Source organism: Daldinia loculata (assembly GCF_022478755.1).
Source record: "Daldinia loculata strain CBS 113971 unplaced genomic scaffold F4817scaffold_34, whole genome shotgun sequence".
NCBI classification, from domain to species: domain Eukaryota; kingdom Fungi; phylum Ascomycota; class Sordariomycetes; order Xylariales; family Hypoxylaceae; genus Daldinia; species Daldinia loculata.
The window spans coordinates 104,818-129,577 of record NW_026054888.1 but is presented as its reverse complement, the minus strand read 5'-3'; the positions used below and the strand labels follow the sequence as shown (position 1 = coordinate 129,577).

At 47.2% G+C, this 24,760-nt stretch overlaps 8 protein-coding genes across 8 annotated transcripts; 3 read left to right on the top strand and 5 right to left on the bottom strand.

Moving 5' to 3' along the window:
- The first annotated feature begins 658 nt into the window (after positions 1-658).
- Positions 659-1,331, top strand: F4817DRAFT_155416 (uncharacterized protein). The gene has a single exon (XM_049298033.1). The coding sequence runs from the start codon at positions 763-765 to the stop codon at positions 1,240-1,242; it is 480 nt and encodes a 159-aa protein (XP_049157764.1). The 5' UTR covers positions 659-762; the 3' UTR covers positions 1,243-1,331.
- Positions 1,332-1,751: 420 nt separating this feature from the next.
- On the bottom strand, positions 1,752-3,821 carry F4817DRAFT_155430 (S-adenosylmethionine synthetase). The gene is made up of 3 exons (XM_049298034.1): positions 3,157-3,821; positions 2,419-3,084; positions 1,752-2,340 (listed from the first exon to the last, which is right to left on the bottom strand). The coding sequence occupies exons 1-3, from the start codon at positions 3,223-3,225 to the stop codon at positions 1,879-1,881; spliced, it is 1,197 nt and encodes a 398-aa protein (XP_049157763.1). The 5' UTR covers positions 3,226-3,821; the 3' UTR covers positions 1,752-1,878.
- A 1,213-nt stretch (positions 3,822-5,034) lies between these two features.
- On the top strand, positions 5,035-6,685 carry F4817DRAFT_341650 (GPN-loop GTPase). Its single transcript, XM_049303786.1, has 2 exons — positions 5,035-5,519; positions 5,662-6,685. The coding sequence occupies exons 1-2, from the start codon at positions 5,472-5,474 to the stop codon at positions 6,526-6,528; spliced, it is 915 nt and encodes a 304-aa protein (XP_049157762.1). The 5' UTR covers positions 5,035-5,471; the 3' UTR covers positions 6,529-6,685.
- On the bottom strand, positions 6,686-8,127 carry F4817DRAFT_341647 (uncharacterized protein). Its single transcript, XM_049303785.1, has 2 exons — positions 7,555-8,127; positions 6,686-7,374 (listed from the first exon to the last, which is right to left on the bottom strand). The coding sequence occupies exons 1-2, from the start codon at positions 7,595-7,597 to the stop codon at positions 6,851-6,853; spliced, it is 567 nt and encodes a 188-aa protein (XP_049157761.1). The 5' UTR covers positions 7,598-8,127; the 3' UTR covers positions 6,686-6,850.
- A 1,509-nt stretch (positions 8,128-9,636) lies between these two features.
- Positions 9,637-18,069, bottom strand: F4817DRAFT_155340 (P-loop containing nucleoside triphosphate hydrolase protein). Its single transcript, XM_049298031.1, has 6 exons — positions 16,187-18,069; positions 15,311-16,129; positions 14,681-15,156; positions 11,470-14,629; positions 11,141-11,422; positions 9,637-10,981 (listed from the first exon to the last, which is right to left on the bottom strand). Exons 1-6 carry the CDS (start codon positions 17,709-17,711, stop codon positions 10,014-10,016), a joined length of 7,230 nt encoding a protein of 2,409 aa, XP_049157760.1. The 5' UTR covers positions 17,712-18,069; the 3' UTR covers positions 9,637-10,013.
- A 25-nt stretch (positions 18,070-18,094) lies between these two features.
- On the bottom strand, positions 18,095-19,910 carry F4817DRAFT_341639 (uncharacterized protein). The gene is made up of 2 exons (XM_049303784.1): positions 19,336-19,910; positions 18,095-19,287 (listed from the first exon to the last, which is right to left on the bottom strand). Exons 1-2 carry the CDS (start codon positions 19,688-19,690, stop codon positions 18,179-18,181), a joined length of 1,464 nt encoding a protein of 487 aa, XP_049157759.1. The 5' UTR covers positions 19,691-19,910; the 3' UTR covers positions 18,095-18,178.
- A 634-nt stretch (positions 19,911-20,544) lies between these two features.
- Positions 20,545-21,693, top strand: F4817DRAFT_317180 (uncharacterized protein; the record flags this gene model as incomplete). Its single annotated transcript, XM_049300772.1, has 2 exons — positions 20,545-20,868; positions 21,541-21,693. The coding sequence occupies 2 exons, from the start codon at positions 20,545-20,547 to the stop codon at positions 21,691-21,693; spliced, it is 477 nt and encodes a 158-aa protein (XP_049157758.1).
- An 858-nt stretch (positions 21,694-22,551) lies between these two features.
- F4817DRAFT_341637 (uncharacterized protein) lies at positions 22,552-23,972 on the bottom strand. The gene has a single exon (XM_049303783.1). It carries the CDS (start codon positions 23,620-23,622, stop codon positions 22,813-22,815), a length of 810 nt encoding a protein of 269 aa, XP_049157757.1. The 5' UTR covers positions 23,623-23,972; the 3' UTR covers positions 22,552-22,812.
- Between the last annotated feature and the right edge of the window lie 788 nt (positions 23,973-24,760).

Here is a 24,760-nt window from a genome sequence, read left to right as displayed (position 1 = left end):
TTCGATTAAGCGTGCAGACGCCGCGGCTCGCACCTAACCTAACCGTAGTCTAAACCCGATAGGGCTACGAAGAAGAGCACGTAGTATGTCCACCAAAGACCAAGGTGCTCGGGGCGATGGGTGACATGGTGCTTTTAGAATCTTGATAACTGGCTAGATTTAGTTATTTTCTCTTTCATATCCACATAATGTAGTACTGGCTGTCAAGCCATCTCTTCTCGTGTATTTTCACCCTCGCTACGTCGATCTTAGGCTTATGTGGTGTGGTATATGTGGCTGCGGCGGAGCGACTCTGTTATTCGTCCGTATTCTACTTGTACGTATACGCGACGGCCGTATAGCTCGCGATGTCTTATGCGGAGGGATCGATCGGGTCCGTTTCTAGTACTCTCTAGCGTTACTCGGATAGATTTCCGAGCAAGCTAAGGAGGCTTTGTGTAAGGAGCCGTATGGTGATATATACATGGATATAGCCGATTTTAAATACATCAGTTAAGGAGAATAGTATGAGTGTTCCTGACCCAGACGTAAAGAGTACTAGGTAACTATAGTCTGTATAACCGTGGATTTGTTGGTCCCATTCCTATAAGTTAGTTGCTTGACATCTCCATGCTTTTTTTTTTTTTTTTTTTTTTTTTAAATCCCTACTTCTCTAATACAGCCTAATACCTCTGGGAGTGTTTGTCTATCACGAATATCAACTACCAATCACCGTTCCTAGAACAAGCTTCATATTCAATTTCAAACGAAGAATATCAAGCCATGAAAACCAAGGAAGCATCATCACCACCCTCAACCCCCATCTTCAGAATCCGTGTCCTCGACGCCGTCATTGAGGTGCCGTTTAAACACCACATATCAGAGGGACCTATAATAGGAGATGCACTCGGACCAGATCTCTCCCAGCAACCGGAACATTCTTCATCCCCATCAAATAACAGCCCCATACTCAAAGCAACCACCACCATTACTACCACCAACGACATAAACCACAACATCTCATCACCGCCCTCCCCGCCACGTACCAGCCGCTTCCAAGACGATTTCTTAGCCCTCCTCACACTACTGCCCGCACAGCGGTATCCTCCATCGCCTTCTTCGCCAACACTCTCCTTTTATTCAGCCGACTGCTTTGATCGCGAAGGAGATGTAGATATGAGAGAAGATTACCCTAGCAACAACATTAGTAGCGGCGGTAGTAGAAGAGAGGATGGCAACCAAACAGCATTAGCGAGAAAATAAGTTAGAGGAGGATGGTCGCCACGGAGAAAGTGCGGTCATAAGCGCAATGTAGAAAGAGAACAGTGGCGGCTGGGGGATAGACATAACAATACCGTGTCACCTATTATTATAAGAATAAGATGGTAAGGTTTTCTACAGACAACGGTCACGTCGAACCATCGAAGTAGCGACTGTAGTGATGGACATGCTGCTCCTAAACAGACGGAATTCGACGTCCCGTCAACTCTACAACGAGAGCACAAAGTACAGATTATCGTCACCAAATAATAAATATTCACAAAATTCGAATATCGGTAGAGGTAGAGGTACGACAAATTGGTATCTTTATTTTTGTCCCTTTGGACGTATTGCCGTGTTGAATAAATGCAATGCGGATGTTTAAGGTATTTATCCGCCTTTACCAGACCGGTGACCCCATAGATGCCACTTTATCTGTGCCTTTGCCCAAACCAGGTATGTTGAAACCGTACGCCATGCTGCCATGCCCAAAATTTTCATGACATTTTCCGATGAGGGAATCCTATGTCTTCTAGATAACACACCAAACAACGCCAGTCGCAATGCAGAAAGAAGTTGATTCTTCCGCTACTATAAATGTGACAAGATCCCCCCAGCGGAACTCTACAATTCATTAGCTTAAAACTTGAGCGCCTTGGGCTGCTCCCAGGTGAATTCCTGGTTGGTACCGAAGTGACCGAACTTGGCTGTTTGGTTGTAGATGGGGCGGACTAGGTTAAGTTCCTTGGCGATAGCGCCAGGTCGGAGGTCAAAGTTAGCCTTGACGATGTCGACTAATTCCTCGGCAGTCTTGTCAGAGGTGCCGTAGGAGTCGACGTAGATAGAGCAGGGCTCAGCTACACCAATAGCGTAACTGAGTTGGACCAGCGCTCGCTTAGCGAGGCCGGCAGCGACGAGAGACTTAGCAACCCATCGAGCAAGGTAGGCAGCAGATCTGTCGACCTTGGAGAAGTCCTTGCCGGAGAAAGCACCACCACCGTGGGCACCCCATCCACCGTAGGTGTCGACGATGATCTTTCGGCCGGTAACACCGGCGTCACCCTGAGGGCCACCAATGATGAAAAGACCACTAGGTTGGAGCTATAATAATTGTTAGTATTGCGTACATAGAATCGAAGACTACAGCCGGGATGGACGGATTAGGGTTTTAAGACTTACGTGGAGGATAGTCTCGTCATCAATGTACTGCTTGGGGATGACAGTGTCGATGATCTTGGACTTCAGCTCCTTTCGGACCTGTTCCGTGTTGACATCGCCACTGTGTTGAGCAGAGATGACGACGGTGTGGACTCTTAGGGGAACGACAGCGCCGCCATCGTGCTTGTACTCCATGGTGATTTGGGTCTTGGTGTCAGGTCGGAGCCAGGGGAGAGTTCCGTCCCGGCGAGCGTCAGACATAGCCTTGTTCAGCTTGTGGGCGAGAAGGTGGGAGAGAGGGTGCAGTTCGGGGGTTTCGTTGGTGGCATAGCCGAACATGAGACCTTGGTCACCAGCGCCCAACTCCTCGAGGGCCTTCTCGTAGTGAAGACCCTGAGCGATATCGGGGGACTGTTGCTCAATGGCAACGAGGACGTTGCAGGTCTTGTAGTCGAAGCCCTTCTCGGAGGAGTCATATCCGATCTCCTTAATGGCATTTCGGATGACGGATTGGTAGTCGATGGTGGCCTTGGTCGTAATCTCACCAAATACCATGATCATACCGGTCTTGGTAGCCGACTCACAGGCGACCTTAGAGAGGGGGTCTTGCGCCAAGCAGGCGTCTAGAATAGCATCGGAGACCTGATCACAGATCTTGTCGGGGTGGCCTTCACCGACGGACTCGGACTACAATTAATCAGTTTGCTGTCCTCGAACTTGCTAACGATGAGGAGGAAATGCCATGTAATCCATACTTACGGTGAAGAGAAAAGCCCCGGGGTTTCGAGGGGTGCTCAAGGAGCTAGCATGGCCGTTGGTAGCAGGCATTGTGACGGTAGAGTGTGAAATAGGAAAGTACAAGTTGATTAATTCTATGCACCCAAAGAAAATGCGTAGCCCAAGAGTGTCTCTCGGAAGAAATAAAAAGTTGGGTTGGATGAGGGGGGAAGGAGAGGTTTATGAAGGGAAGAGCAGAAAGCGGGAGTTTTTCCTTTGGGGGTTTTAATTGGCCGAGAGAAAAAAATCGGAGGGGCAGGAACTGAAAATAACAACTCGAATGGCGCAATTTCCGTCGCTTTGTCGCTTGCACTATATGCCGACTGTATGGGTAGGTAGATTATGTTAAGAGGTACTTTTACACTATGGCTGGTATGGTAAGCTACGTGGAAGTTAGTGGGTTAACCAAACCTAGCACTAGCGGCTCGCTCTTGTCCCTGAGCCGTGGATCGTGGTGTCTGGACTAACTGCTGGTAGGAAGGAAAGAGTACCTGAGTGGGGCAAGCCGAAGGAATTTTCTCAGAAGGAGTAAGAGGGGCGCAGATATTATGTATACTTGCACTTACAAGCACTACAAGCACTACAAACACGCAGGAAGACTCGGAGTAACTTCACTAATAAATATTATCTAGATCACGTAAAGTAACTCCATTTGGTAAGGTAAGTTGATATTCTATTTGATTTAACTGGGCACCTAACCTAACACGTCTAGAATAACGTGAAAGTAACCATCTTATCGGATATCAATAACTTTTACATTTCTCCATGCCGGCGTGCAGGCTTATCTTCCAACACACACTCTTTGCGGTCCCGAGCACACGCAGTATCTACGTCAGGTTTGGAAACGATCTTTACCCGAGTAGACCGTCGAGTATAGAACGGGTGTTATACATAGGTAAGCTTCAACCTGTAAGGCTTTTGTGCCGTTCGCTCGCATCCTGTCAGCATATACTTGGATTTCGTAGTAACGGAGGAATATTCCTTTAAATTTGACAGAGCTAAAGCTAAGAGCCTTCGTAGGTGAGCTAGTAATAAGTAGCAGTTATTAGGTTATCTAGGTACCTTAGGTATGAGCTCTTAGGTATGTACCTAAAGCAACAGGCTGTTAGGTACCTAGGTAACTCTCAGTCTAATATCTGACAACTGATAAGATGTGTAAGAGCCATCCAGGTCTTTTTCCGACTTCCGTAACCTCCGTCCTTGAGGTCTTACCGCATCCCTATGAACGCAATGAACGCATGTACTACGCGGGGCAGTTCCATAGACTGAAGCTCATTCTCAATTATCCATTACCTACCATTGATCCATTTCGGAACCCTTGGCTGCCACGTCTGCCCCTCTCGAAAACGTGCACTAGGTCCACCGTTTGACAGGGGCTCAAACTTCGGCACCTGTCTTCGAGTCTCAAAGGTCTCTGCGACAAAACATCGGTCGAACACTTTCGGTGTTCGGCCGGCAAGGTTTATATTCATATAATTACAGCCCGGCTCATCATATATCCAATAACTGCCCTTGCAGCTATTGCGTGCTATGTAGAGCACTAAGTCGACTTTACTAAGCAAAGGATTCTCAGCCCTCCTTCGCTTTATCTCTCGTACTTTAGATTCTCGTACCTCAGAAGCAAGGTCCGTAACCGGTGGCCTTACAAACTTGCTTACATGTATTACATATACATATCCCACCTTATATTCCTATAGCATCTCGGGGAGCGTAGCATCTCAGCACGGTACAGGGTGGAACATTTTGCCGGGAAACGGTAAATTCCACTGGCATCGGAGCGGCCCATATTCCGGAATTTCAGAGTCGAATTCCGTCAAGGCTGTGAGAGAATACCTAGCTTCAGGTACCGTAGTAGCCATAGACAATGCCTATCAAATGTTTATCAAATGTCTATCAAATATCTATTGTCTCTAAAGCTAAACGTGATACTTGTGTATACTTGCAAGGCTATTCGTCCCATTCTTTATGCAGTAAGAGAGGAAGCTTACGAGATAACTTGGTCAGCTTAGCCCCACTCTACATTTTGGACCCTTCAATTATTGATTCAGACCCTTGCCCCTCCACCGTCTTAACCTTGCGACATGCAGTACCTAATCGCTTTTACCCCACCATCTAAGAAAAATTCCTCGACTGGCGCTGAGTGTTTACTATGTACGCCACGGTCAAGACGAGGCTGAACACTTACTAGGTCCAGTCCTACCAGGCATTCCATTATTTCTTTATTCGATCAACCGAATCCGCCCAGGATACGACGTAATCGTCTCATCTAGATATTAAGCAAATCTTGATAATACATCATGAGTAAGTTCGGGGTTATGGTAATGGGCCCTGCCGGGGCTGGCAAGGTATGTGATGGTCTCTTCTTTGCGCTACTTGTAACCTTCCCTTTACCATTACGAAGCTTATCGAGCTTGTTGAGATGCTTGCTGAAGCTTTGTGTTATCTGGGGTTCAAATGATGGATTAATGTTAACGTTGCCGTCCAAAGTCTACCTTTTGCGCCTCCCTCATAACCCACCTGCAACTTAACCGTCGCTCGTGTTTCTACGTCAACCTCGATCCTGCCGCCGAGTCCTTCGAACACACGCCGGATCTAGACATCAAGGAACTAATATCGCTCCAAGATGTCATGGAGGAGATGGGCCTTGGTCCAAATGGCGGTCTTATCTACTGTTTCGAATTCCTCATGGAAAACCTCGATTTCCTAACGGAGGCGTTAGACTCCCTCACTGAGGAGTACCTAATCATTTTTGACATGCCCGGTCAAATCGAGCTCTATACCCACGTTCCTATCTTACCCGCCCTCGTCCGATTTTTGACACGATCCGGCTCTCTTGACATTCGGCTCTGTGCTGCCTATCTCTTAGAAGCTACTTTTATCGTGGATAGAGCCAAGTTCTTTGCTGGTACTCTGAGCGCCATGAGTGCTATGATCATGTTAGAGGTTCCTCATATCAATATTCTGTCAAAAATGGATCTTGTGAAAGATCAGGTCCGCAAGAAAGATATGAAACGATTCCTCACGCCAGATACTGGTCTACTGGACGATGATCCAGACGAGATTGCTCGGCGAAAGGCAGAGGGCGTGACAGAAGAGGAGGACGAGGCGGCCAACCCCCAGGACAAGGATGCCGTCATGCGAGGTTCAAGCTTTCGACAGCTCAACCGGGCAGTCGCAAACCTAATCGAGAATTTTAGCATGGTTAGTTACCTAAAGCTAGATGTGCAAGATGAGGACAGCGTCGGGGCCATTCTCAGCTATATCGACGACTGCATCCAGTATCACGAAGCTCAAGAGCCGAAGGAATTAAAGGATGATGAGTTTGACAATATGGATGATGGTATTGATGGGTGATTTCTTAGCGGCGGATAAAAAGGATTTGCCTAAGTATAATATAAAAAGGAATACGGCATAAGGATTAATCACGAAGGGCAACGTTGGACACATGTAATTGCATAGCGACGGCGTTACTGGCTTGAGGCAACTCAGATACCAAAAATTCGAGTATATTTGGCACATACTGTCATGCTGTTTATTCATTCTGTACAAAAAAAGAAAAAAAAGCAATTCATAGTCATAACTCATTCCCAAGCCGTGATAAGACATTAAACGACGAGATGCCCTAACCCCTTTTTATTTTCAGTCACGCGCGTAGCACTAACCCAGTCCCAAACCATCACCAAGCACTATTGCTCGACCTGGTGTAACCTCCTGAAGGTGCTCCCCTAGTCCCAGCAGGGGCTCCACCGCGCTTGGTCTGAGCATCGAACTTCTGGTATTCGGACCACCAGATATCCTTGACGAGGGACGCGTAGCCAGCCAGCTTGCTAACAAAGACAACTACGTCCCGGATTGTGGCTTCAGGGCCCCGACGACAGACGAAGGCTAGCAGGGCAAAGAATAGAGCCCAGCCCATGAGCCGGAATGCTAAACGCGTCACGTACATCATGGTGCGGTGTACGAACGATATCACCTGGATGACAAGCACGAAAGCGGCTAGCACGAAGGCGAGGACGACTAGGTCGGGCGAGTCGTGTAGGGCTTGCATGCCGCGCTGGACGAGGGGCGCGAGAACGGGAGAGAGTGTTGCGGTTGCTTTTTGTGTGAGGGTAGTGGTTTGTTGCCATATGGCTCGGAGGGCGGTCTGTGGGTCCTGCATGTGGGCTTGGATGAGGGTGAGGGTCTGCTCGGGCAAGATGCCTGTGGAGGAGGAGGGGTTAGCGGCTTGTTCGGGTAGATATTTAGGAGATGAAGATGTGGAGTATGGTAGGTATGTTAAATAGCACGGATAAGAATGGAAGAGGGGGAAATGGAATGAATGAATGGATGGAGATGAGGTTATTCTGAAGGAACGTGAAACGCGGTGAATGAGCTACGTACCTTGTAAGGCGTCAAATAACGCGGAATCACTACCTCGGTCCATGATTGATCGTGTGTATGTGTATTTTGTCCGGACTAGCCTTCTCTAGGCAGTAGAAGGGATGTATGTGATGGTGCGACACCGAAGCTATGTCGTGAAAGTAAATATCGATCGCAGAAGGAAAGAGCTGAGCTGAGCTGGGCTGGGCTCGTGTTCGCTGAGAGAATCCGGTCACCGCTAGACCCCTAAAGCTATGTACTTTGATTGAGAAAGCCGGAAGTGACAGGTACGGAGACGCTAACGGTGGCGAAGGGACGATAGAGCAAATGTGAACATAACACGGCGTCGGCCTATGGTATGCGATAACAGATAGTTGTCGTTATGTGTAGTTAGGTGAATGGAATAGATGGGAAAATATAACACGTTGACTGGTTTGTGGGAGGAAAGACAAAGACAAGTTTACTACTGGGCTTTGATGGTGGTGGTGTGCAACTCTTTCTCTCTTTTTTTTCTTCTATTATTTACTGACCCCAGGTCGACAAATGGGTTCACGCGATTGGTAATGGGCGGTGATGACGATAACTGGCGATAACTGGCAAAAAAGGTGGAGGGATTTTCGTATGGCGAGATATGATTGGTCTAGATGCTGGTTCTAGAGCAAGGGATGATGTCTGTGCGCAGGGTTCTTGTGGGTCCGTCTTTTTTTAAGGGGTCGCGCGATCTCGATTTTCACGTGCTGTAATAACTTTCTCTTCCTGTCATTTGTTATTCGGAGAATTTAAGTAACCATGTTGCCCTATTCGAGGAATACATATATATATATATATACCTTATATATATCGAAAAACAATCGTGATGAGTTCCTCTCAATTTTACACATACATTCGATGAAGATCCAGGCAGGAAATGTCAGGGTTAAAAACCTAACATGCAATCTTGGATCCCTGAATGCATCGGCCGGTTCCTTCTGGGGCTCTCCACGGCCTTTGTCTACCATTCTGACCTATCAAACTCGCTGAGCGTTGGCCAGCACTGGCTTGCTTTAAGAAATCAGGCGTTATTGGCGACATGCCTGACTTCCTCTGCAGCATCATACGTGTAAAATATCCATTATCGAACCTTTGCAATACCTTCATTTGATGCCTGAGTGGGACCCCGAGTTGGAGACCATAATTCTTTGCGCTTTATTATAGTGCCGGATGCTGTTGATGGTGTTGGTGTAAGGCCCCATGACTCTCCATTTGGGTTACTCACGTTTGTCTGTCACGTTCACGATAAACTTCCATTAGAGTATTACCATTCTATGTATACGATCCACGGGTTATTTAAGTATGCTAGAATACTATAAAATATTTTCTAGTAAGGCTAGAGTCTCATAGGTAGAAGAGGCACTTTTACTGAATTAGGCTTTTCTATGTCGCTCTATTATACTGTTAGAACTACTACAGGATTATGCAGTGAATAATACACTATTGGTATTTTAGATTGTCTAGGCTTCGTTTACTTGAAGTCTTTTGAGGGGTTGTGATTGATATACTAACTATAATTGCTTAGTTGAGGGTGGGTACGGTAATTGCCTCGGCCAAATCTACCTATTATCGTGAATATGGAATTCCTCCCCCAAAGATATAAAATTTGTTAAGTTATAACTAATGAGATGTGAGAAAGTTAAGGGTCATCGTATAACTAATAGATAAATATTCTTATACGTTACTCCTGTATATCAAGCGTGAATCGACAAGTCAAATTGAGACAAGAGGCATCTTGACAGACTTCCCTTTTCTTCCCTTAAGTTTACAGTAACATTGACGAGACCCTGAAAAATGACTTATCCGAGTTAGATGTTAAAGTAGTCAACGTTGCTACCAAGACTAAAGACTCTTGAAACATGTTGGTACATGGTATCGCGGAGAAATTTCAAGATTTGAAAGCCTTTACGGTTGAATTAAAGCTGCTACAGGACCCTACATAGTTAGTAGGCGAACTGGACAATGTTCCAATAATAGCCCTCGTTTCTACTCTTTATTCTATAAGGGGTTTTCATCCTGCATGGCTCAGAGAGTTACCAAGTAATAACTGGAACTAACAAGAAGTTCTTAGTTCTCCTGCTAAATTACACTGACAGTGACAGGACTTGGACATAGGTTTTCTCTCTCTTCACTTTAAGATCCAGTTAGGCAGCTGTTTATAACGTATAGATGCTTTCATACTGTATTATAATATCTGCCTTCTACCATGACCGTAGGAATAGGAAAGCTCACATGCATCATGAGCCTATTCTTCTGACGTACCAACTTAGGGGCATGCAATTCCCAAATGTCAAATGTCCATACATAATCCATCATCATATCCATATATCCAACTAGATATGACTATGTCGGGCACCTCCTGTCCCTCAAAATATGGGTCATCCCAAAGCACTCCTACAACACACTCTCCTAACTCACACACCCCCTAAACACCGTCCCTTTCACTCAACTTAAATCCCCAACTGCCTATTCGACATAAAATGCGAGCCTCCCGCACACCTATACCCATCGCCCTGCGGGATCCAGTTATAGCCCACCGGACACCTCCCCGACCTCTTAAGCTTCTCCTGCATCGCCTTCTCCTTCTTCACCCTCTCTTCTTGTTCCCGGCGTGCCCGTTCCGCCAGCTCGTGCCTTACACGCGCCTCCTCTAGTTTCCGCAGTTCCTCGCGGCGCTTCGCCTCGTCTTTCTCGCGCTGGGCTGCTTCGGCTTGCAAGCGCAGCTGCCGCTCGAGTTCCTCGGCTTCGCGCTTGGCTTTGGCGAGGTCTTGCTGCCGCTGCTCGAAGGCGGCTTTGTCGCGCTGCAGCTGCTCCCATACTGCGTCGGAGACGCCGGCGTCGCGGATGCTGGCTTGGCCGTTCGAGGGGCCGCTTGGGCCGTCCTTGTCTTTCTTGGGGGGTTCTTCGTCTTTTTTCTCTGGGGGCGGGGCTGTGTCTATTGCGGTCGCGGTTGAGATCTTTGGCGGGGGTGGAGGGTCCTGGAAGGCTTGCTGGAGGGGAAGGGAGGGGAATGGGAAGGGGTCGGTGGGAGCGGTATTGGCCCGCTTGGTGCGTTCGTCGAGCATGGTTTTGATGACGTCTATGACGGTGTCCTCGGGTACCATGCGACTGGGATTAGGCGTTTTCGACTTCATGATCTTGGAGAAGATGGACTTGACGAGTGTCTGTACGTCGCGAGCGTTACCCCAGGATGGTGTCTGCGCAAGTGTGCCGAATAGACTCAATAGTTTGCCGTCTAGTGTAGGCGATGCCTCTAGATCACTTGTGTTTAGCTTCTTTTTCTGTAGGCATTGCAACAGAAGGTCCCGGCAGTGGCGTGGCGGAAGGTTAGGGAAGGAGATTGTCTCTGGGAATCTGCTGGTCAAGCCGGGGTTCTGGTTCATCAGTCGATTAATATCATTGTCGTAGCCCGCGAGAACTATAGTGTTTAGAGTCAGCAATTATAATTCATAACGGTATTAGAAGTAGCCCTGAGCTGTAGTTTATATTCCATAGTGTCGTAATATTGAAACTTGTCTTCGAGGATGTAATTTGGAAATTGGTACGACAAAGATAAGCACTCTGGGATTATACTTACTAACTACAAGTTTATTGTGGTAACGTTCCTTGGTCAGACAATCGACAATCTCGTCCATTGCTTCCTTGGCAAAGTGACCTTCGGCAAGCCTATAGGCCTCATCGATGAAGAGTATTCTTCCCAGGGCTTCGTCGAACTTCTTCTGGACTTTGGGCCCGGTATGGCCAACGTATTGGCCTATTAGATCTGTCGCCGAGCAGTCCACTACAGTAGCATCCGCGAGGAACCCCATATCATAGTATACCTTACCCATCCTTCTCGCCGTCGTGGTCTTACCGGTTCCTATCATGGATTAGAAATAGTTAATACAAGCCGGGGAAGATGATTACCTGGTGGTCCACGAAAGAGAAACCCGAAGGGGATTTGCGAACAGGGATCCATATCCATAGCTTTCATGTTCTGGACGACTTGCTGGTAGCCTTCTAATTGCTCGACGATTTCTTCGCATCCAATAACATCTTTGAAAAGCATGCGGATATTAGTTCCGGCACGCTCGCTTCTGTCGAACTCGGGGTCGATATCCTCAGGGATTAGGACGTCGGTGTTCTTCTTTTGAGGGGACATCGACAGACGTTTCTGTTGACTATCTTTAGCCCGATCGAGGATGATGTCGACTTCGCCGGCATTGCCAAAGTTGGGTCTATTACGCGCACGTCGGAGGACGTCGCTAACAACCCTCTTTGCAGGTTCTCCGGCCCTGAATCCCTGTTGTTTCAATTTAAGATCGAGGATCTGCCGAAGTTCACCATCATCATAGTCTTCGAAGTTGAAACCGGAAGACATGGGGAACCGTCGTGCTAAACCCGGATTGACCTTTTGGAACATATCCTCCATCATCTCCTTGTAACCGAGTAGCAAGACACATCTATCTTCGAGTGCGGTACTTTGGACTTCGGCAACGATGGTATCCACGACTGCCGTCTTATACGGATCGCTGGTGCCCCCTGAATCTGAACTCCCACCAGCAAGCATGTAGGCTTCATCGATAATAAGAACCTTCCCTTTCGTAGACTCGAGAATAGCTTTGGTATTCTTCTCGGATTGACCAAGGTGCGCGCCGACAAAGTCTGATGGGTTTTTAATAACGACTTCACCATTGCTCAAGAGGCCTAGGGCCTCTAATATCTTGCCGTAGAGCTTCGCAACTGTTGTCTTTCCAGTTCCGGGGTTCCCGAAAAAGACTTTATTCAAAGAGCATTCGACAGGGGGTTGTTCTTTCAACTCTCGCTCGTAATTCGTCTGTAGGCGGTCGACGAGAACCATGACTGACTGCTTGACTGAACCCAGCCCGATCATGCTTTGGAGTTTCTGCCAGTCTTTATTACTAGAAAATTGCTTGCTCGGTTCTGGACCGATGAGATCAATTTTCTGAAGCAACAAGTCGTTCGGTCGGTTTCCCTGACGCCTCTCATGATGCAGGCGGTCTGCCTGTCTTCTGAGGATAATTGTCAGTACATTCTCCACCTGCCGGGCGTTGCCAAACCCTTCTCTCCCTCGACCGCGACCAATACGCCGCGCCGCAACCCGCATGTACAACCCTTCAGATCCGCCTTCGACCTGCATGCGGCCGTTGTACTTCTTCATCAGCTGGTAGTTCATGATTTTGAGCAGTTCATCATCTTCGTAGTCCTGGAAACTCATCTCAATGGGGATACGGCTAGGGATGCCTGGATTGTGGGCAAAGAAACCCTCCATCTGTTTCCGGTAGCCGGCGAAGACGAATACAATCTTGCCCGTGAGGTTCTCTATCTCTGCTAGAAGGAAGTCGAGCACCTGAGCGCCACCAAAAGAGCTCCCAGACACAATTTGGTATGCCTCGTCCAGGAAAAAAACGCCACCCCCCTTTTCAAGGATCTTATCTATCAGCGCCTGGCAGCCTTGTATTCCGTCATTAGCCAACCGTGAGCCGGTAGTCTCCTCAAAGTGGTCACCAGGAATCGCTCCAACGGAAGATAGGAACTTGGCGTATAATCTGGCAACTGTTGTTTTGCCTGTCCCAGGATTCCCTAGCAAGGCTGCCCCGAATCTTTCATCTTTGGTGTCTACCCCCTGGCGAATGGCAGTATCAATTCTTGCCTTTATTGCCAGAAACTCTTTCTTCACACTCTCTAATCCGATCATATTAAATAGAGAGTCAAGAGCTTCATTGAAGACATTTTCGTACTTCTTCTGATACTGCCAATCTGTTTCGGCTGCTGAAGGTCCCCTAGATGGGAATGGCCGGCCTTGAGGGGTTCCAGGTGTGCTGTCATCGGGGCTATCATCATCGTGATCATTGTGATCACTATTGTAACCATCGTTTTTACCGTCGTTTTTACCATCGTTATTACCGCCATTGTTACCGCCACCATTGCTAGCGCCATTGGTGCTGCCACCATGATTATTCCCATTACCCTTGTTACTATTGTTCTTGTTGCCATTGTTGTTATCATCGTCATGTTCCGTACTCGATGTAGACGTATTCTCGGTGGGCCATTGGCCTGGCATGTTATTGGCAGGTGGGTTTTTGGGTTGGGGATTCTGGTTGTCGTCTTTGCTGGGCTTGACTGCATGCTTAGTCGGTTGTTGCTTAGCGTTGGTATCTGATACGGGATTGTTATTGTTAATGACGGGTTTCCGGGCCTGTTTTGTCAACTCGGCAAGTTCAAGGCGATGCTGCTGTAGAGTCTGCTCCTTTATTCTCTCCTCCTGGGCATCTTTAATCATCTTCCTCTGCTTCTCGATGTCGTCTTGGAGGACTTTTAGCAGCTTAGCGTATGCGAGCTGCTTTGCTTGCCGCTCAAGTTCTAGCTCTTTGTCCCTGCGGGCTCTTCGAGCCTTCTCTTCCTGCTCTCGACGGCAAATCTGACAGGCGGGTGGAGTCTTGTTAAAACAAGCCCATACCAGTTTATGCTTCTGTGAGCAAACATCGTTGATGATGGCGTTGCAAGGCATCTTTGAATGATCGATTCGTAGATGACATCGCTTTGAGCACGTATGCTTGCCGCAAGATAACAACTCATTGCATGGCAAAGTGCATCCTCCGTCTGGGCAGTAAAACTCAAATTCATCAGGCGAACGAACAATATGTTTCGTGTCTGGGTGCTTTTCACATCTGAGCGGAAATCCATCCTGGATTCTCCCATCCCTCTTCAAATGGTCAAACAATCTTATCCATTCATCTCGTCCCTTCTTAGCATTCATGAAGGTACTCGCGTTACCGATCATGATCAATGCATTTCGAGCTCTAGAGACAAGCACGTTGAGCCGTTCTGGGGCACACATGAATCCAATATCTCCATCATCATTACTGCGAGTCAATGAGGCAACAACGATATCGCTCTCCTCTCCCTGGTAATTATCTATAGTTGAAAGCCGAATAGCCGTTTTATTTACGCCTGCACTCGCGGCTGGTATTTCCCCGGCTTCGACAAGGTCGTGGGAGTCAAGGTCGTTCAAGATCGGATCATGGTCCTTGCTGAGTTTGTTCTTGAGCAATGATAGCTGGCCCTATGGTATATTAGCGACTTAATGCTATACAGTTATTTGATCGAAGCTTACTAGGTATGGAGTCAAAATTACTATATTCGAAGTTTTATAATTTTGCTGTCCCAAGTATCGGACACACTTCAAAACCATTTCCGCTTCGAAGATGTTCTGCTTACTTGATCCAGCGGTGGGATCAAGCTTGTCAACAAGAACATTGTGCTTCTCTTCAAGATTATTATGATTGATGAAGACAACGTTATCTTGAAATCCTGAATGCCGTGGTCGGTTTTGTGTATCGTTTGCGTCTTCTAGGTCAGGATAGTTGTGTCTTATCAAAGCCGAAATCTCTGGCCTCATTCTGTGTTGGTTTAATAGCGTGCAGTGTGGTTGCCCCTGAATTATGAGCCGCTCAAACAACGACCGATTGAGATCAAACCCGCGTCCAGCTTCCACGGTAAGCTTGAAGTTCTTCACCTTCGGCCGAAGCTGCTTGTGATCACCGATTTGGATGAGCTGTTTCGTGCTAGGACCCATAGCCGCGAGGATGTCTTGGATATCTCGAATTAGCGATTCATACTAAGAGAATAATACGAAAGGGTTTCTCGGTTACAGCAGTCGACTCATCTCTTGATAAATGTGGATGACCACAAATATACCTGAAAAGGGGATGAGGGTGGGTAAACAGCTTTGGAATATACATACGGCTTTCCAAGATTTCTCCTGCCTCTTCAACGACGATAATCCCGGGCGCAGCGGACTGTATTTCTTGCGCATACATTGATGCCGCAGTAGTAGTACAGCAGATAATACGCTTGCTCTGGAGAGTTTGCTCTGTTTTCTCCTTCCGCAAGCTTTGTAGGATCTTGTGGGTTTTGTTATAGTCAGTAATCCACTTGGCGAGCGTGGAAATCCTCTCTCGATGAATTTCGTGTTTCCACTCCTGAATCTTCGCTTGCCGATCTGGCTTCTTCATGGCCCATACCTCCTTAGACGAAGCATCTGATTTATCCTTAGCAAACGGACCGGGCTGCTTTCCATTTACCCAGAGATCGAGGAGATAGTCGGGTTTCATCGAGGCACCCTTCTTTCCAACACGTGTCTCACCATCCGCTGCTTCTGGAACCTCGAGTGCATCAAAGAAATGACTCTCTGTATCTGAGAACTCGAGAAATTCTAACAGGTCATTATAAGATATTCGTGATTCCGAAAAGGCATCGAAATGCTTTTCTACTCCTTCAGCCAATGACTGCAACTTGGCTTTCTCGGCGTTAATTAGGTCTTGCCGAGTCCTCGATAGCCTAACATAGCCGGCTGTCTGATTTTTCAAGGTGAGAGATTCAGTTCGATCAGTGAATTTCGATCCAAGTCGGACAATGACACTGCGGTCGATCCCAATGTCGAGCAAGTCCTCAATGAATTGGTCAAGTGCATGGTTCGTAAATGATAAAACTAGCAACGTCTCATTTGTTTTATCGAGTAAGATCTTCGTTAGAAGAGCACCAACCAAGGATTTTCCAGTTCCTGTATTATAGGTTAGAGTTTATAGCCTTATAGTAGCCGCTCTTGGGACTTTCATACCTGGTGGACCTTGTATCTGACATGTTTGATACTGTAGCCCGTATATGAGGGCTTTAACTTGTGATGGATCTAGGTTGATGTTCTTTTTGGCATCAATTAGCTGCCGTAAGTCAGTCGGGGTAGCTAAAGACGCCTCCAAGGCATCAATAATGGCCTCCGGCTTGATTGGTGACTCCTGTGGTTCCTTCGATCGAACCAGGATATCGTGGTCGAGTTCAACATCAGTCTTCCGCTTAAGTCTCTCTAGAATCGGTTCGTAGGCGAAAATAGGGGTTGAAACAAGTAAAAAGTCAACCGTGCCTCCTTGCAAAGCTACTAAAAGGTCTGCCAACATATCTTCACCTACGACCTGTAAGCAGATGCGAGGCGGGTTAAGCGATAGTTTATCTTCGTTCCTGTCCAGAGATGCAAATGCCAGGAGATTATCATCCTTCATAAAGCAACCAAAGCTTTGGTGCTTTAAGAATGCTGGAGTCTTCTTCAACTCCTTTTTTCTATCTTCGATACTCGCTTTATTCATGTGCGGTAAAATATCCCCCGAGCATCTGAGCACCAGATTGCATGGCCGGTCATTCGCCATTGAGTCTCTGTGTATATCCTCCAACGAGAGATCTTTTATAACCATGTTTCTCCAATTTTGCCTCCTGGCTTTGTTCCTCATGTTTTTGAGGTCTTCGCGCATATCTGCGAGCATATCTTCTCTAAGGAGACGGAACTGATTGTCGAGGTGGTCAAGCGCACGATTTACGTTCCCTTCCTCAAATGCTACCCCAGCCTGCATGTAGAAGGGCATCTCGGCAGATTCCATCTCGGCCCTAGTAGGAAGGATTGATATATCATGGTAATTAGCGAAGTCGTTATCGTGGCGACCCCCTGGACTAAATTTATTGACCAGATGAGAATTCGCAACAGACTGTGAAGGCTGGACTAATGCCCGGATCTTCTGAAATATGCTTCCAGATATCGGAGATGACGATTCCTCGAGTTTCTTGAGAGTGTCGTCCTGGCAGAGCGACAGTGCGGTTTCTCGGAACTTGGACGATTGTAGCTGTGGCAATAATATCAACTGCAATAGTAGCCAAGCGAAGCCCTCCACGACTTGAGTCTCAAGTTGTTCGGACTTTACATTCTGGATTAAACTATCCCAGAATAACGATGGGTCAACCATAACCCAAAGGACTTGATTGAGGAGTTCTCCCTCGCAAACCCTCTGCAGGGCAGGGTCCGCGAGGAATTTCAAGAGATTCGAGACATGACTGTTAATGAATTGGGCGGAGGTATCTATGGTCAATGACTTGTGGAGGGCTTCTTGACCACTTTTGGACGAAGCCAACCTCTCGATGCAGTCTGGCCTGTCAGTTCTGTTCACAATGGACTCGAGAAACTTTTGTGCATCTCTAACCCCAGTGACTTTCCCTTTCCCTTCAAGTATTCTATAGAAAAACTTATTAAGCGCTCGAGATCGGAAGTTAGTGTCCTGATCTTGATTTGGTGATGGTCCGCTAGCAGCTGCTTGGTATGACATCGCGTTGTCGTCGATAATGAGCAATGTTACCTTAGTAGAATATTGGCGAAGCTCTAGGAGAAAGCAAGAGCATTACTTCTATAAAAATGAAGTAAAGCAACATAAGGCAAACAGTTGAGACTAGATGTCCCTCGGTTTTTGAGTCTCTCCGTTTCGAGTCTCTCTGTCTCAAGCCGATAACGTGGCTTTCGAATCGGTAGGCCGCATTATCTCATATCTCACATCTCACATTTCCATGGCCAACCTGCATACATGTAACACAGTACCGTGCGGGATTCAACTCAATCATATAACGGCTCTCTATCATTTGGCCTAAGTGCGGAGTAAATTATGCCTATCATGCGGGCACACGAACACAAACACGCAAACGCGCGAACGCGCAATAGAGAAAATGGGAGATTCCTTATGCTACTTGATAGTGATACTACTTGATACTACTTCATGCCAACACATCCATACATTCATCTTTAGGCACACTTACCGCAATATCCGCAGCTGGGGTCACACGCTGTGAAATCTAGCGAGAAGTCATCATCAGAATCATCCGATTCGTCAGATTCTCCCTTACGAGAAAGCAGGCTGGGATAACTGTCGTCCTCATCCTCATCACTCAAGCAGGCTGTGCCATCGCTGCCTGGTCCATGATTCTGCCTAGCCCATATATCCCTCCAATCACTTGGAAGTACTTCCCGAGGTTTACCGGCTTGCTCCCTTAATTCGAGTGGTCCTGACTCGGTTCGACACAGTTCGAGCTTCAAATGACCGGCCCGTTTGACCTCAACAATCAGTTGGCGTAGAATGGAAGCGAATTTCTGCAGTTCGGATTGATGGCTGCTTTCCCAATCGAGCAATTCTTGCTCGATGGCTTTTTCTTGAACATCTTCAAAGTTTCCTGTAACGTGATATGCCGTGACGAAGTTGGGGATTTGACGAAGCCATAGCCTAGGCAATTGCTCATCCATATCAACTGGTGCACCGACTTGAGATCTTGCCTTAGACCTTGTCTTAATTTCAATGATTGACCGCTGAGGTACGATCGCTCCGGCCGTCTCGATAGCGGGGGATTTTGAAAGGTTTAAGCCATCTAGTTCAGTAGCCGTAGTAGTGAAATCCTCTCTATCACTTGCCAAATGTCCATCGCATTCAAAACGAACGAGACATTTCAACCCGCTGAAGGAATAAGAGACGATACGTTGATGTGATTTAGTTTCCCGCATCTTGGGTTCATAAGAAGTGAAGGAATCTAAGAAGGAATGGCCATATCCACGGACGTCAGGAATGACTTGATCGCGACAGTTACGAATCATGAATAAAGTATCTCCAACCATTTCAACGTCGAATCTGAAGGTCAAATTGACCGATCGTACGAACCGGAGAAGGTCTCCTAGAGAACTCGCGCAACCCATGATGTCAACTCCTGACGTGTCAAACCCTTCATTCAGAGAAAGGAGAGAATGAACAGAGGGCAGCATGGGGTGCTCGGGAAATCTTGCTCCATTGTGATCCCGGAGATAATCGCCACGATCTCCAGGAAGTTGTGAAGGTAATTGAGGTGGCGTCCATTTTGCTGGCTCTCCTATTTACCGTGTTAGCATTCTGGTGGCTATTGATCTTGGTGACATACCTGGAATAATAATTTTGGGTGTTTTAGAGTCGACTAGAGAGTACGATGCTGCATATTTGCAATTGCTAATCTTTGCATCACCCGCCCGTGTATTATAATTTGAAGTACTTTCTAAAGTAATCTTCGTGATAAGTCGACCGAGAGGGGCATCATCAATAGTGCTCCTAGATGGTTGATCTTTGCTTCGGCTCCAGTTAGGGCCTTGTTCTCTCCCATTGTTGCCTCGTCCTCGTCCTCGCCAGCTACCACTACCGCTACCACTACCACTACCACTACCGCGACCGCGGCCGCGACCACGGCCCCGCCATTGACCACGGGCGGCATTCGAAGGGCCTCTAGGAATCAGCGTGCTCATATTTGAGTGGCGTAAATCAAGAATTTGAATAGATGGTAAAGAATGTATTGCTCTGGGTATCTTTGGGATAGTAATTTTGGGATTACAAGATAACTATATAAAATGACACCTAGTTTCCATAGGCTCGGAGAAGTAGAACAGCGACGATGCATATTGAGGGACTGTAGCATATCTATTGGACACGGATTCATGCACGATGAAATGCAACTTTCCGTTACACAACTTATCATTGCCTACTAAATTTTGGTAAGACGAGTGACAGCTTTCTCTCGCTTTACGCCATACCGCGCGAAAAGGTAACCAACATCACAACGACCCATGGCTACTGAGAAGAGTTACGTTAACATAGCATTCAGATCGTGCTTAACATTACCAAAATGAAGGCTAACTTATTGATTTAAACATGAACCTTGGTAGGTATGTGATCAGTAAGATAAACAAGAAAGGGGGCGAAGTATGAAATCGAATGAACAAGATAGGTAACCTACTAGTAATACACCTAAGTATACAGTGTTAATGCTGCAGGCTTTTTCAAAAAGACAGTGCGAAAAGTGCAATAATAAGTAAAGAATCAGATATATTTAGGTGCTTCAGCTATAGGAAGACTAAATACATCAGGGATAAAAATTATCTCTTTAGTATTCACCTAACTAGTTACTCTCCTACATAACTTTCAATCTCACACAGCTATCCTGTTCGTAAGTAGGCACTTTTGCAAAGGAGTCATATCAAGACCTACGCCTACTTATACTACCATACTACCATCATGGACTTCCAAACCGATCATCAACAACAACTGCCTCTTGATCATTATCCCTCATCCTCACCGTGTGACTTGCCACAACCCCGATCTAATGAGCGACAACCATCACCTTCTGTCGAAGAGTCCGATTTCTGCTCTCGAGAAAATTCCTAAAATAGCCGCGTGGCTTAATATTGACGACCCATGCCCACCGGATCCGGTGAAGACTTACCGTTCGTCCACTACCTCAAACTCCTTTCCCACGATTGCTACGGACACATCGGAAAATACTCTTGGCTACTTGAAGTTTGAGTCGTTCCGGTCTTGTACCCTCCGCAACAATGGAATCGAACTGCTCCGCCCTTACACCACGCTTCCAGATTGGGTCCAGGAGCATATCGACCAAGTGAATAGTGTAGAAGGGGATGATATTCCTGTAGATATAGATATAGATAGCCTATATCGCAACTATGTAGGCCTCAGTACGGACAGGGTATATTGCCTCTTTGAGGCTCTAGATCTTCGACGACGATGCTGGACCGATGATTCCCTAGTTCCGGAAGAAAACATATACCCTCTTCGTTACTGATTTATTGTAGCCGAGAAATGTTCAAAGTCACCCTTTTACCCCCGGAAAATGGCCTAAATACGCTGCACAATCAGAAGCCCGCTATGATCTTCGGGTATAATAATCTGCGTGTACGTTCTATGTGGAGACCCCTATGGGAAACCCGGGTTACGAACAGTTTAGAAGCATGCCTGACAGACACGTTTGCTTTCCATACTTAATCATAGAATCGAAAGCCTACGACGGCGACATGATAATAGCAGAGAACCAATCCTTCATCAGCGGCCGCATTTCCTTGGATATGACCTGGCCGGTACTCGGGGACCAGGACATGGTCTTTCTCCTTAGCACGATACCCTATCTCGCACACATGTATGTCATGTGGAGAGAAGTAATCGTAACTACTACTCCCACGGAAACGAAACGCTGTCCTCGCTACTATATAAGATTAACTTCAAGCTTCGCCTTGACCGATCTCGAACAATTTAAGAAATTTCGAATAGCAATTTTTCATATCCAGCATTGGGCAGTAAACAATAGACTATAACGCGGATCTTGGCCGGCATTGAGAAATGGAAAGCTGATGGTTATCCTCGGCACGAGAACCAGCCGATTGGGCGTCGTGGGAGGGAGGATGATCAGGACGAAGACGAAGACGAGGATGAGGATGAGGGCGAGGATGAAGACTACTAGATGGGGTAGTTATATGGAATAAGTAGTTGCTTTTAGTAGATAGAACGCGTGCAAATCTCATATTTTACCAATCTCTGTCTCTCTCCACAATCCTCCTAGCCCCATACGGACCTACCTACCTAATCTGTGAACGTATAACCAACCTCCTGGAACAGAAGCAAGGGCGTCGAGGGGCAGGATACATAGGAGGCTGGGGGGGCGATCTTCAATGCAAGTCATACGTGCGTATCGACTCAGAAACTCAGACACGACCACCATCCCTTTCTAGGAATGAAGAAGGCGGGGGAGCTGGAGAATGAGAAGGGAGAGAAAAAAAACCACCCCCAGACTTTTCAGAGCGAGTTAGGTTTAGGTTAGTTTATCAGCTCCGCGGCATGAATCTCCCAGCCTCCCGTAACCAAAATACTATGGGAACACACCCCCCCGGTCCCCCGGGAGCCAACGTAACCCTAGCCGCCGCAGCGGAGCCGCGGAAACTTATCGTGCTAGATGGTCGACCAGTAAAACCTGGCCTCGACGCGAAAACAGACCAAAAAAAAAAGAGAGAGACCCTGGTGATCGTTAGCGAGAGTGCCGGGTACCGAGAACGCTTGGTATTCCGTTTTCGGCTTCAAGGTGTGCGGATTGTGAGGGTTTTATCTACACTTGCAAGAAGGCGACTGCTTTGCCCTTTTTGGAAAATACGGGGTTGGAAGTTCGTAATAGCCACTCTAATTAGGTGGTTAGCCAGCCCTGGGGGGCTGCAATGGTGTAGATGTCTACATTTGGCGTGTAAGGAGGACTTGCATGCATGAAGACTACTCACAAGTAAAGATTTCACATTTGGGCACTGCAATGGTAGAAGATGGAGAAAATAAGTAATAAGAGGCAAGATCATTGTATTTCAATAATAGTTGATATCCAAAAGTATAACCGACAATTACCGCCAACCTATCAAGCGCGTTTCGCGCGATATGGGATATCTTATCCAGGTATCCAGTACTCTAAAGCGCCTAGCCTTTCCCTTTTGCACCACAATATTTGTCCAAAGTACAGCTAGAACTCGGGTTCCGAGATCCAAGAAAATAATAGATAGAAAACAAAATAGACATGTGAATGAATGGATAGAGCACGTGGACTTCACCTCCAGGTGCTGTGTAGTTTGCTTCGCCGACTCCGCAACGACTTGAGCCCGACATCCCCATTGATCATCAGACTCCTCCACCTCCGCCCGATGCTGCCCCGGTCTTTGCCCAGACTCCGCGCGCAGTCCTGCCAGTCTGTCTTGGAGAGTTTGAGCTTCTCCAGGACAAGCTCGACCAGTATCCGGTCGTCTTCTTTGCTCCACCGCTCGCCATCCGCTTCTACTTCCACTTCTGTGCCTTCTACCATACTCTCTTCGTCCCTGGTAGATTGTAAATTGTGGAAGTCTCTCCGCCCTAGACCCATTGGTATTACTTCCGGCGCAAGGCGAGCGCGTTTTGGCGTGCTAGGTCTGGCGCTTGATTCTTCGTTCTCCGAACCACTTATTTCTAGGTCGCTTTCCATGTCCTCATCGCGACCCATGTCATCCTCAACGGCGCGGCGCCGCTTATTGGCGCCGCGAGGTGGTGCTGCTGATCTCTTTACGACTCTCTTCCTAGGGAGAACTTCCCCATTGGTGTCAGTTTTGCGCGATCGCAGACGTAGTTTTAGAGGCGGAAGAGCGGTGTGAGCCATTGGCGGTGTAGGTAGCGGATCCCGGCGCGTCTCGATGTTGTCATTTGAGGGGATTGTCGCGGGTGCTGTAAGCATAGATTGGAGCGCGCGGCAAGACTGGAAAATGTTTCCGAGCGTGCTGTTGTGCGCGCTCGTTGGGGGACTAGCGGGCGGCGACGCGAAAAGAGCGGACTGAAGCCTAGTAACAGGCGGGTGCGACGAGTCGCACGAAAGTGCTGACGGCATCAACATTTTGACGACGACTTATTCGAAGTGTTGCTTTGGTGTTGTTTGTGTGGCGATTGTGCGTGGCGAGACGTTGCTCCAAGCGGAATATGTCGCGAGATTTCGAATGCGACTGTAGCTGGAATGCGACGCGCTCGGTGTAGTTAAATAATAACAGTTGCGCAAATAGTTATATAAATTTAATATAAGTAGTATGTAAATTGTTTTATAATCTTTATTCAAGAGTAAGTTGCGATAGTAATGTATGTTGGAGTTGAGCGATGACTGTTATGCGACGGGAAACGCGGGCGATCAGCGGACGGTTGCTAGGAGATGAGGTGTAAGTGGGAAAGTGGAAGCTCGGAGTGGGAGAGACGGGAGGGCTGGAATAATGCGCCTAATAAGACCAACAAGAAAGAGAAAGAATCCCAGGAACGGGTCAAAACTGCACTGCCTGTCCAGGTCGCACGAATGGCCCACATGATACGTACCGTTTTCGGTCTAGAGGTCTATGTAGAGGTGTACACTATGGGGCCAATATAGTGGATCAGAACTCAGGTACTAACCTTGGGTAGGTAGCTTAACCGCTATGGAGAGTGACCCGGCCATTAAAAAGTTAGGTACATCAAGGGAGAAGGTACTAGGTTAATTGATGTACTATGTAGCCCAGACGAACCAGGGGTAAGAGGTAAGAAGCGCTTTACAAGCAAGCACTTACACCCCGATTGAGACTTCGATACAACCCTTACACCATTGATTCTAAACCTTCTTAGTAATTTATCACCTCCTAACTCTTTAGCTCTCCGTGGAGATGGTGTGCAGAAGAAAAGCCACTAGACCTGATCGACCCGTCCAGGTCCCACTGCCCTTAAAAACTAGACGTTGTGGGAATAGTCTCACAATATAGTCTCAACCAAAATCTCCTTTTGCGATGGTGTGCTGCTACCTTAGGTAGCTTATCGTCAGATTGACTATTATATCTTCCTATATAGACGTTAAAGTGTTTGACTGTAACCGCCCTTTACACCCTCGAATATCGAAGGGAGCTGTTCTCAAGTCCTAGGATGTGTAATACGTAATGTAATGTACCTAACAATACGTAATCTAGAGCCGTGAAGAGTATCAGATAGGCGTTACGCCTTTCTAAATGGCCATGCGGTGGAAC